The sequence below is a fragment of the Phyllobates terribilis genome, unplaced genomic scaffold (assembly GCF_046119375.1).
Source record: "Phyllobates terribilis strain yellow unplaced genomic scaffold, ASM4611937v1 Scaffold_4__5_contigs__length_816908805, whole genome shotgun sequence".
NCBI classification, from domain to species: domain Eukaryota; kingdom Metazoa; phylum Chordata; class Amphibia; order Anura; family Dendrobatidae; genus Phyllobates; species Phyllobates terribilis.
The window spans coordinates 64,908,288-64,921,130 of record NW_027362764.1 but is presented as its reverse complement, the minus strand read 5'-3'; the positions used below and the strand labels follow the sequence as shown (position 1 = coordinate 64,921,130).

At 45.4% G+C, this 12,843-nt stretch overlaps 2 protein-coding genes across 5 annotated transcripts in view; one reads left to right on the top strand and one right to left on the bottom strand.

Annotated features, from left to right (window-relative positions):
- Window positions 1-12,843, bottom strand: part of ADAM22 (ADAM metallopeptidase domain 22) — a 312,368-nt gene that overhangs the window by 120,892 nt on the left and 178,633 nt on the right. The window lies entirely within an intron of this gene.
- Window positions 2-11,829, top strand: CLDN12 (claudin 12). The gene is made up of 2 exons (XM_073677447.1): window positions 2-189; window positions 8,112-11,829. The coding sequence occupies exon 2, from the start codon at window positions 8,136-8,138 to the stop codon at window positions 8,871-8,873; it is 738 nt and encodes a 245-aa protein (XP_073533548.1). The 5' UTR covers window positions 2-189; window positions 8,112-8,135; the 3' UTR covers window positions 8,874-11,829.

Below are 12,843 nucleotides of genomic sequence, written 5' to 3'. Positions count from 1 at the left end.
CGTCACCCCGTCCACTTGTGCTAGACACCTTCATTTTTACACTGCAGACCCCAGAGCGGAAATGTTGCAGGGACGAGTCATGTGACCTGCCCGTGTCACGTGGTTCGTACGTCATCGTCAATACCTAGCAGGAGCTGCTCCGGTGCGGACGCGGCCAGGCTCCCTGCTCCGCCGAGTGTCCTCCGCCAGGTCAGTGCCGTGTGGCCGCTCCTCAGCCCGCTGCAGCCGGTGTGTGTGTGTGTGTGTGTGTGTGTGTGTGTGTGTGTGTGTGTGTGTGTGTGTGTGTGTGTGTGTGTGTGTGTGTGTGTGTGTGTGTGTTCTGCAGAACTTGTATTACTTATTGCACGGGGAGGTGGGGGGCAGGCTCGGTGCTGGGAGTTTTAGAAGCTACAGGTATGACCGCCCCCCAGTGCTGGAGCAGAGGCCATAGCGGGGGGCAGCACTGTCTCTGGGGCGGGGGTCACCAGCTTGTGGCGTGCAGCCTTAGTGGAACTACAAGTCCCAGCGCACCTTACAGAGCCTCAGCCTAGGGGACGGTGCAGATCTGCTCGGTGCGGTCTTCATATAATGGGAAGACCCCGATGTTCTGTCACTGAATGTAACAACATACAATGATCGCACAATCCGTCTCCAGGTGTCAAGAATTGTGCAAAAGTGTTACTAGGAGACCGGTGACCGCGGCATCCTGGAGGGGCAGAGCTGAGGGTGTCGTGTGTTATCTGGGGGGATCGTATTCTGATTTCTTAAAGGGGTTGTACATTTATTTGGCATCAAGCGATTCTGCTCAAATCATGTCTAGTACTAATGTCACATCATGTTCCTCTGCGATGTTCTGGCAGGACCCGGGGGCTGCATGTCTAATGCAAAGGTCATACCATGCAACATGACCGCCTCAGCTCTGCTACATCTGATGGTATAGAGCTATGTGCAGTTATCTGCCTCCGATCTGTTTCTTATGTTGCGTGCCCCCCCCCCCCCACACAACCTTTCTTCTGTTGCGCGCCCCCCCCCCCACACACAACCTTTCTTCTGTTGCGCGCCCCCCCCCCACACACAACCTTTCTTCTGTTGCGCGCCCCCCCACACACACAACCTTTCTTCTGTTGCGCGCCCCCCCCCCCACACACAACCTTTCTTCTGTTGCGCGCCCCCCCCCACACACAACCTTTCTTCTGTTGCGCGCCCCCCCCCACACACAACCTTTCTTCTGTTGTGCGCCCCCCCCACACACAACCTTTCTTCTGTTGTGCGCCCCCCCCCCACACACACAACCTTTCTTCTGTTGCGCGCCCCCCCCCACACACAACCTTTCTTCTGTTGCGCGCCCCCCCCCACACACAACCTTTCTTCTGTTGCGCGCCCCCCCCCACACACAACCTTTCTTCTGTTGCGCGCCCCCCCCCACACACAACCTTTCTTCTGTTGCGCGCCCCCCCACACACACAACCTTTCTTCTGTTGCGCGCCCCCCCACACACACAACCTTTCTTCTGTTGCGCGCCCCCCCACACACACAACCTTTCTTCTGTTGCGCGCCCCCCCACACACACAACCTTTCTTCTGTTGCGCGCCCCCCCACACACACACAACCTTTCTTCTGTTGCGCGCCCCCCCACACACACAACCTTTCTTCTGTTGCGCGCCCCCCCCACACACACAACCTTTCTTCTGTTGCGCGCCCCCCCCACACACACACAACCTTTCTTCTGTTGCGCGCCCCCCCCACACACACACAACCTTTCTTCTGTTGCGCGCCCCCCCCACACACACACAACCTTTCTTCTGTTGCGCGCCCCCCCCACACACACACAACCTTTCTTCTGTTGCGCGCCCCCCCACACACACAACCTTTCTTCTGTTGCGCGCCCCCCCCACACACACAACCTTTCTTCTGTTGCGCGCCCCCCCCACACACACACAACCTTTCTTCTGTTGCGCGCCCCCCCCACACACACACAACCTTTCTTCTGTTGCGCGCCCCCCCCACACACACACAACCTTTCTTCTGTTGCGCGCCCCCCCCACACACACACAACCTTTCTTCTGTTGCGCGCCCCCCCCACACACACACAACCTTTCTTCTGTTGCGCGCCCCCCCCACACACACACAACCTTTCTTCTGTTGCGCGCCCCCCCCCCCCACACACAACCTTTCTTCTGTTGCGCGCCCCCCCCCCCCACACACAACCTTTCTTCTGTTGCGCGCCCCCCCCCCACACACACACACAACCTTTCTTCTAATGGGGCTCAATGTTCCACAACCTCTGGCTCCCTAGCTGTTGTAACACTACAACTCTCAATCTGTACCTGTCAGGGCTGGAGAATGACAGGTTGGAGAGCCCTGTACAGTAAAGCAAATAACCCCCCCCCCCCTCCCTTCCCAAACTCTTGATGGGTCGTGTGTGAATCAAGCATTCTCTCTGGGATTTTAACAGAAGGGCAAAGTTTTATCAACCACCTTTGTGCTGACCCCCACCCCTACCAAAAAAAAGTCTGTATATTTTCTGCCAGGTTAGACTTTGTTATTGTGGTGCCTTATAATTATGGTAAGATGCTTGTTACATCTTATACAATAACCACTAATTACTGGGTTTAGGTGTAAGGTTAGTGTTATACTGATATCTTAGGATACTGCAAAATACAATTCTAAGTGATTCCACAAACTTTGCAAAGATGGAACCTGTCAGCCCTTTGTTACATAGAGAAGTAGAGGGACGGCTGTAAAGCAGATTGTCCGTGTATAAAAACAATACTTTTTTTTGTAGTAATCTGATGTCAGTCATGAGAAATCGAGTGCAAAAGAAACGTGTAAATCAGACTGCAAGTGCACTGGGGGCGTGTCATTGTGCTTAGGCTGCTTTGTCCAAATGCATGACACGCCCACAGTGCACTTCCAGCCTGATTTACATATGGCTTGTACACTGGATTGCTTATAACTGGCACATTTGATGTCTACAAAAAAGAAATCATTGTGAGTCAAAATATGAAACGGTGGCACGATCACCAATCAGGATTCTAGGACAGCTGAGTGGCTGACAATATAGCTGTCATTAATTGATGATTTGCTCACACAACTAAACAGCAAGTCCAGAGAGGTAGCCCCCTATACAAGGAAGACCCGCAACCCTTTACTGCACCATCCAGATAGCAAAGTGGGTATGGCAGCAATCCATTTCTGCACTCCTCCTTTTCCAAGATGGGGACGAGGGGGTATGTGGGGTCCCAGTTATCAGACCCTCATTCATCAGAAAGTAGTACTTACTTATGCTGTGGTCTCCCTGATGCAGGGCCTGAGGGGATGGATTTTCTTTGCCCTGCACCATTATATGTTGACCCCTGAATTGGGCCCTGAAATTCTTTATGCTCCTGGGAGTTTTAGGCCGCATATTACTCTCTTTGTGGCAGTAAATATGCCATTGAGTGGGGTTGTCAGCGGGTTCCTCACAGTTTGACAAGCAGATGAAGAACTGTCATTTGCTGCTGCCAAGACTGTACGTTTTGGGATGGTTTGCAGCTTCCCCTCCTGACAGCTTTTCAGGCGCGTTAGAGCTCGCTGCCAGTTCTTCAATCTTTGGCTTGTGGAGTCCTGGCACGAGCAGCGCTACATAGAAGAATATCCAGAGCCGGCTCACAGTGATTATATTCCTACTGGATTAATGGACTTTTGTGAAGTTTGACCGCTAGCCATCCAAGTAGGCTTCTTGTGCTTTACAACAGGCAACCTATTTTATATTGTAACGGTATTGTGGCGAGTTTTAAGGGACATGCCACCTTTCATTAATATGACTTTTTTTTTTTTTTTTTTTTAACCCGGTGTAAATGCCGCTGTTCTCATGAATCTGGCGTTATTTCTCATTTGTTACTGATCTCTATTCCCGGTATGTAAAACTAGTCCTGGGGGGGAGCGTAGGCCTCAATAAGACGCCCATCGGAGAGCTGAGGATCACGCCTGCTTGGCTAACAAGCATAAGCTACATCTTAGGAACGGAGAGAGGCGCAGGAACAAACTAAAAATATCACCAGGTTCAGGAGAACAGCGGCATTCGCACCAGGTAAATTACATATTTATGGCAAGTGACAGGTCCAATTTTATATAACAGATAAGGTCCCTCCCTGATGGGGTACCCATTAAAGCCATAGACATACAGGATATTGATTTTATTTTTATTTTTTTTTTACCATATGTAAAGGGGACCACTGCCTCTTGTAAAATTACATCTCCCACCATGACCTGATAGCTGCAGGTTTAGGCATTGGGAGGCTTTTACTATCTATTTGCCATCAAAACATATACAATAGATTGGCATTCTCCAACCAATGCAAAACTACAGTTCACAGCACTGTTAATAGGACATTTTGGGAGTTGTAGTACAACCACAGCTGGAGTGACCCCCTGCTGTAAATGATGAGTATATCTCTTGGCTGCTGAGACCCTCCCTGATTCATTCAGGCAATCGTTTTTACTTTATTAGGGCTAGTGCAGACAAGCGTATTTTCAGTCCGACAAAACATCGGATCACACTCAGAGCAATGGGACCGTACACGTCAGATTTTTTTCCCTTGGACTTCTCCGGTCCGCTACATGCCTGGGTTTGATTCTATATTCAGATCTAACTCTTCCATGCAAGTGAGTCTGTGGAAAACATTGGACTGCACACAGATGGCATCTGAGTGCAGTCCAATTTCTACGGACTGACATAATAGAGACTTTTTTTACCATCTTATCTGAGAGAATCAGATCACACTCTGATCAGCACCCGCTTATAGTGAAAGCTCTTAATTGTTTTTCTAGATGCTAAAGATGCTTCATTTTACTTTGTGTCCAATCCAAAAAGTAATCTCGATAGAAGCCTTACTCAGGCTCAGAATAAAACGTACAAAACCTAAGACAAAAACAAAATGAGCAAATACCATGTAGTAAATAAATAACAAGAGTGCATGAAAATTAAATGTGGTAATTAGTTAACATTGTTTTGATAGAAAAAAAAGTAAAAGCCATCCCACCACGTCGAGGTGACCCTATATGGGACGGTCCCAACCTCTTCTATTTAAACCATCAAATCACGTCAATGTGAATAAGGGCCAAGCATGACCGAGGCCCCAACTAATGGACACCCAGCCATGGGTGAGCGATATAAACATAATGTCCAGCTCAAAGAAAAGGGAGGCCATGCGATTATTTGCATAGAGTGCAAAAACCTAAAGAAATTAACTGGAATATAAGTTGGTGTGCATGCAACGTGTAGGCGCATGTTCACACTGGCCACCAAACAGACAAAACCCAAGACAAACAAAAATGAGCAAATACCTTGCAGTAAATAAATAGCAATAGTGACCATGAATAAAATGTAGTCAGAATGAGAAAGTGAGTGATGTCTTCAGGATACAGATCAGGGGTGGGTGACAAGTCCCAGCCTGTGACACGAAAGTTGATCTAATGACTGCATCTATGACTCAGAATTGCTCATTTCCACATATCCATCCAGTCCACTGACCGACCGCCTGATGGCTCTGAACGCAAAGGAGACGCGAAAAATGGATGGATTACAGATATGTAGTATGGAGCCTATAGCCTGCAATGGCACATATGGTACCCATGCAGCAAAAAAAGGGACTTGGTCCATCCAGAAGCAATGGCTCCATATACTGTCACTTCTTGACACTAAAATCTATATTGTCAAATTGTAAAAATATAATCCGACACAGCCTCATATTGTAAGTTTTTCTACCTGGTCCTTTCTATCACAATCTGCAAAAAAAAATAAAAATATGCGTGGGAAAATGACAGTAGAACATAGTCTGCAGCTCAGCCGGGAGGCCTGACACGCTGCGAGGTAGAAAGCATTCACAAATTACCAGGCGTTTCAGTGTGTGTGGGTGGGAAGTGCAGCAATTGTGCTCCTCTCAGTCCTTGACACACGAGGAACGCCTCCACATTTTGCTTTTGCTGAAGGTTAAATCGTCTGCATTGACCCTTTTTATATTTGTGCGAAAGTTTGCAAAAACCGATATAGTGTCTACTTTTCATAAAGAACGCTGAGGCACGGGGGTGCGCTGCGGCACAGAGGCACGGGGGTGCGCTGCGGCACAGAGGCACGGGGGTGCGCTGCGGCACAGAGGCACGGGGGTGCGCTGCGGCACAGAGGCACGGGGGTGCGCTGCGGCACAGAGGCGCGCTGCGGCACAGAGGCACGGGGGTGCGCTGCGGCACAGAGGCACGGGGGTGCGCTGCGGCACAGAGGCACGGGGGTGCGCTGCGGCACAGAGGCACGGGGGTGCGCTGCGCCTCGTGTAGCAAAACCGTCTTGGTGAGGACGTGGCTTTGTAGCCATTTGCAATTATTATTTTTTTCATTTTTCCGATGCAGAACAAGAAAGACCATTCTCTGGATTCTTCTGCATGTCTCTCTCATTAGTTTTAGGAGAAGGGGTATTACAATGTGGTTTCCTATAGAGGTAATTTCAGGAACTGTTTCTTTAATAATGTGGTTTCTGGATATAATTATTTCAAAGAGAACCTGTCAGCACATTATTACATGTGGCAGTACTGGTATGGCTTTGATGGCGCTTGTCCCCAAATAAAAATACCTTTTTTTTTTTTTCTGTAGAGATTGGAGGTGCCAGTCATGAGAAATATAGTATATCAGACATATGCAAATCAGGTGGGAAGTGCTTCGGGGGAGTGTCACTGCACTTGGAAGAAGCCGTCCAAGTGCATTGACACAAATCATGGCGATGTGCACTCTCAGCACAATGTGCATATGTTTCTACACTACATTTCTCATGACTGGGACATCCAATCTCTACATAAAAAGGCGTATTTTTTATTGGGTTACAAGCACTTATGCAACCGTAACACTAACTGTATCTGTGAAAACCTGGTTCCCTGTAGAATGGAACTGTTGGGGTAAAAAGTTGACTTTACAGCAGTTTAGGATGGGGCAGATGCTGAACCTGATATATTGAGTTTGCGATCATTTGATTTTGGGATTTTCAATTACAAAAAATTGTAAAAACTGTCAGGACTCAAAGAAAGTCTGCTATCCCGCTACCTTCACCCACACACATAGTAATCAACATCTTTTTTCTGTATGCAGGGATAGAGGTTAATCACTGTGGATGTGGGAAGCGGGACTCACAGGCTTTCACTATGAGTGGGTGCGGCAAGCGGGACTCGCAGGCTTTCTTCTATGACCGGGTGATGCAAGAGGGACTCGCAGGCTTTCTTCTATGACCGGGTGGGGCAAGAGGGACTCGCAGGCTTTCTTCTATGACCGGGTGGGGCAAGCGGGACTGGCAGGCTTTCTTCTATGACTGGGTGGGGCAAGCGGGACTGGCAGGCTTTCTTCTATGACCAGGTGGAGCAAGCGGGACTCGCAGGCTTTCTTCTATGACCGGGTGGGGCAAGAGGGACTCTCAGGCTTTCTTCTATGACCGGGTGGGGCAAGCGGGACTGGCAGGCTTTCTTCTATGATCAGGTGGGGCAAGCGGGACTCGCTGGCTTTCTCTATAACCCTATCAACATTTTACACAAAACAAAATCAGATAATAGAAACCTCTAAATCCTGACTGCTCTATTGTAAAAGAGTTGTCCACTGCTTATATAATAATGGCCAATCCTTAGGTCATCAGTATTCAATCAGTGGTACTGCTGCCCAGCTCCTATCCACTTCAATAACAGTAACAGCTGCGCTGCCGCACCTGAGTGGCCATTACACTGTGTACAGAGCTGTGCTGTTCCAGCCATTACACAGTGTACAGAGCCGTGCTGTTCCAGCCCCGTACGCTGTTTACTACAGATGAACGAATAGTTGCAGAACCCTGGTCCAGCGGCCATGTACCCTTCAATAGGCAACGTCTGTATCTGTTTATTGAATTTGAAAGTATATGTTGGATGGTGAGAGAGCTGAATCAGCTGGTCACTTCCATTTAGTTTCTACTGCTGTACAGTAGACTGCATCCTAATTCTGTACAGACTTGTTTCAGGAAAACAAGAACTGCAGGAAAAAAAGACTAGTGGTTAAGAGGTCTATGTAAAGATGAGAGCAAATAGAAATACTTATGAAATTTTATGGGTTTTATTAGGGTATTAATTTAGTATTTTATTTTTAAGGTTCCGCAAGAGGCGAGCTGAAGAATGGGCTGTCAGGAAGTGCACGCGGTCACCCTACTGGCCTTTGTCTGTGGCACGGCCTCCATTGCAGGTCTTTTTACCGCCACCCTGCTGCCCCAATGGAGGCAGATGAAACTCTACACCTATAACAGACATGAAAAAAACTTGACGGTCAGCATCGGCATGTGGGTGAAGTGCACCCGTCAGGAGTGGTCCCGGGAGTGCTTGATGTACGACGGCGAGTGGTACGCCAGCGTCGACCAGCTGGACATCCGCGTCCTCCAGTTTGCCCTTCCATTCAGCATTCTGACAGCCGGCTCTGCCCTAATCCTGTGCCTAACCGGAATATGTAACACCACTTTTAGCCCCAATGTGCCAAACCTAAAAATCGCCAGGTGCGTCATCAACAGTTCAGGCTGCCATCTCGTGGCCGGCTTGCTGTATATCCTGGCGGGTTGTATTAGTCTTACGCCGTCCATATGGTCGATATTTTATAACGAGGTATTGAACAGGAAATACGGGCCATATTTTACCTACGACATTGCCGTCTTTGTTGCCATAGGCGGATCCGGGGGGATGTATTTCACGGCCCTGTTACTGTTTATCTGGTACTGTGCCTGCAAGTCTCTTCCATCGCCATTTTGGCAGCCGCTCTATTCCCACGCACCCAGCATGCACAGCTACGTCCCCCCTTCATATGCATCCCGCTCCCGGATGTCAGCCATTGAAATAGACATCCCTGTGGTCTCGCACACTGCGTAGATCCATCCCATCATGTGAACTTAGATTTCTCATAATTCCTTGTTGCATATTGGTGGTTTTATTCTGCTGATCAATATTGTCGATTCTTTTTCAATTGTTTTGTTATATATTATTTTTTAATTTTTGTAAAAAAAAAATTTTTTTTTATGGAAATTGCTCTTTCTTTACAGTTGTATTAATGTTTTAAGCCACTACATTTTAATTTCGCCTCTGCGTTTAAACTACTATTAATATAAAGTGATGTTTTAGGTTGTTTTTTTTTGCATAATGGGGAACATACTACGTATAGTTTTATATAGTTGTGATATTTAATATTTTTGAAAGCTGAGTAGTGTCGGTGAATAGGTCTCTGCAGATTTACATTAAGCCATGGAAGATTTAACGCAAAATAGGACCGACAGCGGTCCACTCACATCTACCCATTCTCCAGCATCACGGTACATGGACCAAACGAGTGCCTACACAAAAACACCGAGGAATGTTTTTGGATTTATTTTTTTAAATAAGGGGGTGCTTCTCCATTTATTGGCATCTACTGCAAGCCTTTTAGTCTCCTTAGGTTATGTGTTGTACCGGCCAGATGAAAGTCTAATTTTCATCTTTGGTAGATAACTGCTAACAATGGCATAATGCAGGAGCCTAAAAATTAAAAAATATGATTAACTACTCTCTACTACTTTTCTGCTTTGTACGGCCTTTTTCAAGTATTGCACAATGATCAAGATAGGTGATTATGTAATCCAGGGTCTTTTCAGCAGCTGTCTGGTATATAGAGAGAAGCCGCCTTGCTTATCTGTACGGGATTGTTCAAATGGGAACACTCCATGTTTGCACACATAATGCCTTTTAAACTATGTTCACACAGTGCATTTTTGCAGCGGGTTTTTCCACAGGAAAAATGCATACATTAAATGTTTGTTTTTTTGTGTGCATTCAATTGAATAGGTAAAAAAATGCAGCAAAACAGCTGAAAAAATCAAAATGCTGCAGTTAAAAAAACAAAAAAAAAAAACGCATCACATCTAAAGAAAAAAAACACTAGGAAGAAACGCATTACATCTTAAAAAAATAAATTAAATATAAAAATACTAGAAAAATAAACACCGTGTGAATGAGATTTTAGAAATCTCATTTATTTTGCTGCTGCTACTGTATAATGCTGCATTTTGTTTTTAGGTTATATTCACACGTTTCTGCTGCGTTTTTTATGCAAATTTTAAGCTGCATACCAGAAAAGTCTGAAATTTCAGAAATCTCATGCACACACATTTTGTTTTTTTTCCCCTGACTGACTGGGAAAGCTACTGCGTTTTTGCAAACTGCAGCATGTCCCTTCTTTCAGCGTTTTTTCACCCATAGAAAGCAATGATTAAGTGCAAAAACGCCCCCCCAAGTTTAAACCATAATATATTGTTGTTCATGGCAGTATAGGATTAATACAGTTTAATTAAATTAGTAATAAACATTGGCTGACCAAGGTGTGAAATTGAACAATGCCTGTGGTTGACCAAAGTGTAAAAGTAAACAGTGTCCTACAAACTCAATGCACTGCCACTGTGTTAGGTAAACTATTCCAGACCAATTTGCCTCCCCCCACTGTTACATTTGAAATTGTGTATTTTTTCATGAATTCATGACCTTTTTTTTTTATTCAGAATAGTCACTATTTATTCAGACACAAAATCTTTTTCCACTAAATAATTTGATCAAATTGCCCTTTTTCCCCTCAAAACAATGGTTTTATGGTTTCACATATGTCTTGCATTGGTGACTTGTGTTCATGCTTTTGTGGTGAAAGCAAAGCTGAACTTTGGGATCCTGAAAAACTCAGCAAAACTTGCCTTTTGTAAGCAGCTTCTTTACTGGCAAGAGAGCAGGTTTTGCCTGCAGGAAAAATAAAACGCAACGTGTGAACATCGCCTTAAAAGTTCAAAAAGTAAATAAGAAGCAAAAAAAAAAAAAGCCCCCAAAGATTACTCAGATCTGCCATTCAAAATCTACTTATGCAGCTACAGAAGGATATAAATACGTGGTAAATGATTAAATACGTCTATATTTTTACAGAATATTTTGAATATATTGAGAAAACATTGTAGATTTTTTTTTAAATGAAGAGGAAGGTAACAAATATTTTTTTTTCTTTCCCTTGTGATCCTCTTATTCTACCTTTTCTCCCACGGTATCAAATACTTGTCTCTATTGAAGTATTAGGGGAAACTGAATGGTATATTGGCCAACCACATACTGTACATGTGGTATAGGGTTAAGGATATATATTTTTTGTTTTGTACCCAATCAGAGCTCAGTCCTAATGTCCTAACCCCTTCTTGTCCCGTGCCGTGAATATTTGGTGGCAACTGGAGTCAGTTGTATTCAGATGTGTTTACAAGAAAGAGAAGGTGAAATGGGGTCTTTTACTTTTGGAGGAGACTCTGGTTTGACCAAGTTCCCCACGGTGCATATATTCCACAGCATCAAAAACATACCAAATACGCACCTTCAGACTTAGCAGAAGTCATGATGTAAGGGTCAGCTATTGACTGGCAGGATAGCTACCTCCCAAGTCCCAACAGTTGGGGCTAGCCATATAGGCAGAGCTAACGTGCAGACCCCTGCTCTTGGTGTAACACAGACATCGCCCTGTTTCTTGTTCTGTCCTCCCCTATAGCACGGTGTGAATAGTTTTGCAACGAACTACAAGAAAGTAAAAATTTTCCACCGGAACGTAAAAAAAATAATAATTGTAACAACCATACAATGCAGCGATAACATGTTTCCTTGTTAATGGACGTCTGAATGATTCTTACTGTAATCTCTATGCAGTCTATAGGTTTTGGTATTTTAGCTGCTGGTGTTAAGTGCTTTGATTTTGTTACGTTCTCTCGATGTTTACATGCCGGTCATGTCGAGTATTGTTGTATTTTTATCAAATGGTGAAATAAAATTTTGAATGACTGGTCTGAATGTTTTCTGATGTTTTGGATTTATTTTTTATATATGATACTCTTTTAACTTTATCCTGGCATCTGATGTACATTTATATTGCACGCTGCGGGCATGGAGTGGGCTCCAGCAGTATATGTCTTAACAGCAGCTCCCATCGCTTATGTTTAGAGGGGTTTTCCTATCTCCAAGATCCTATCACAATATGTAGTAAGTGTAATAATATTAGCAAATATGTCCAATTAGAAATGTAGTATAGTTCTTCTGATTTGCTATGTTGCTTACCCTTTGTGCAGGGCACTGCAGTAGCTTAGATATCCATGGTTACAACTAGCGATGAGCGAGCGTGCTCGTTACTCGAGACTTGCGAGCGTGCTCGTTACTCGAGACTTGCGAGCGTGCTCGTTACTCGAGACTTGCGAGCGTGCTAAGTTACTCGAGACTTGCGAGCGTGCTAAGTTACTCGAGACTTGCGAGCGTGCTCGTTACTCGAGACTTGCGAGCGTGCTCGTTACTCGAGACTTGCGAGCGTGCTAAGTTACTCGAGACTTGCGAGCGTGCTAAGTTACTCGAGACTTGCGAGCGTGCTAAGTTACTCGAGACTTGCGAGCGTGCTAAGTTACTCGAGACTTGCGAGCGTGCTAAGTTACTCGAGACTTGCGAGCGTGCTCGGGTGTTTTGTTTGAGTCACGCTGTGCGCATGATTTGCGACTGTTTGACAACTTTAATACATGTGAGGCACGGAGTGACTAAAACATAACATCCGAGCACGCTGAAGATACTCGGCGAGCACCTGAACATGCTTGCCGAAAGGGTTAACAGAGCATACTCGCTCATTACTAGTTACAACCACTAACAACTAACTGTCACTAGATCAGTGATTGGTAACCATGGATACCTAAGCTACTGCAATGTCCTGCACATGGGGTAGGCAACATAGCAAATGAGAAGAACTATACTACATTTTTAATTGGAGTTATTTGCTAATATTATTACACCTACTACAGATTGGGGTAGGATCTTGGAG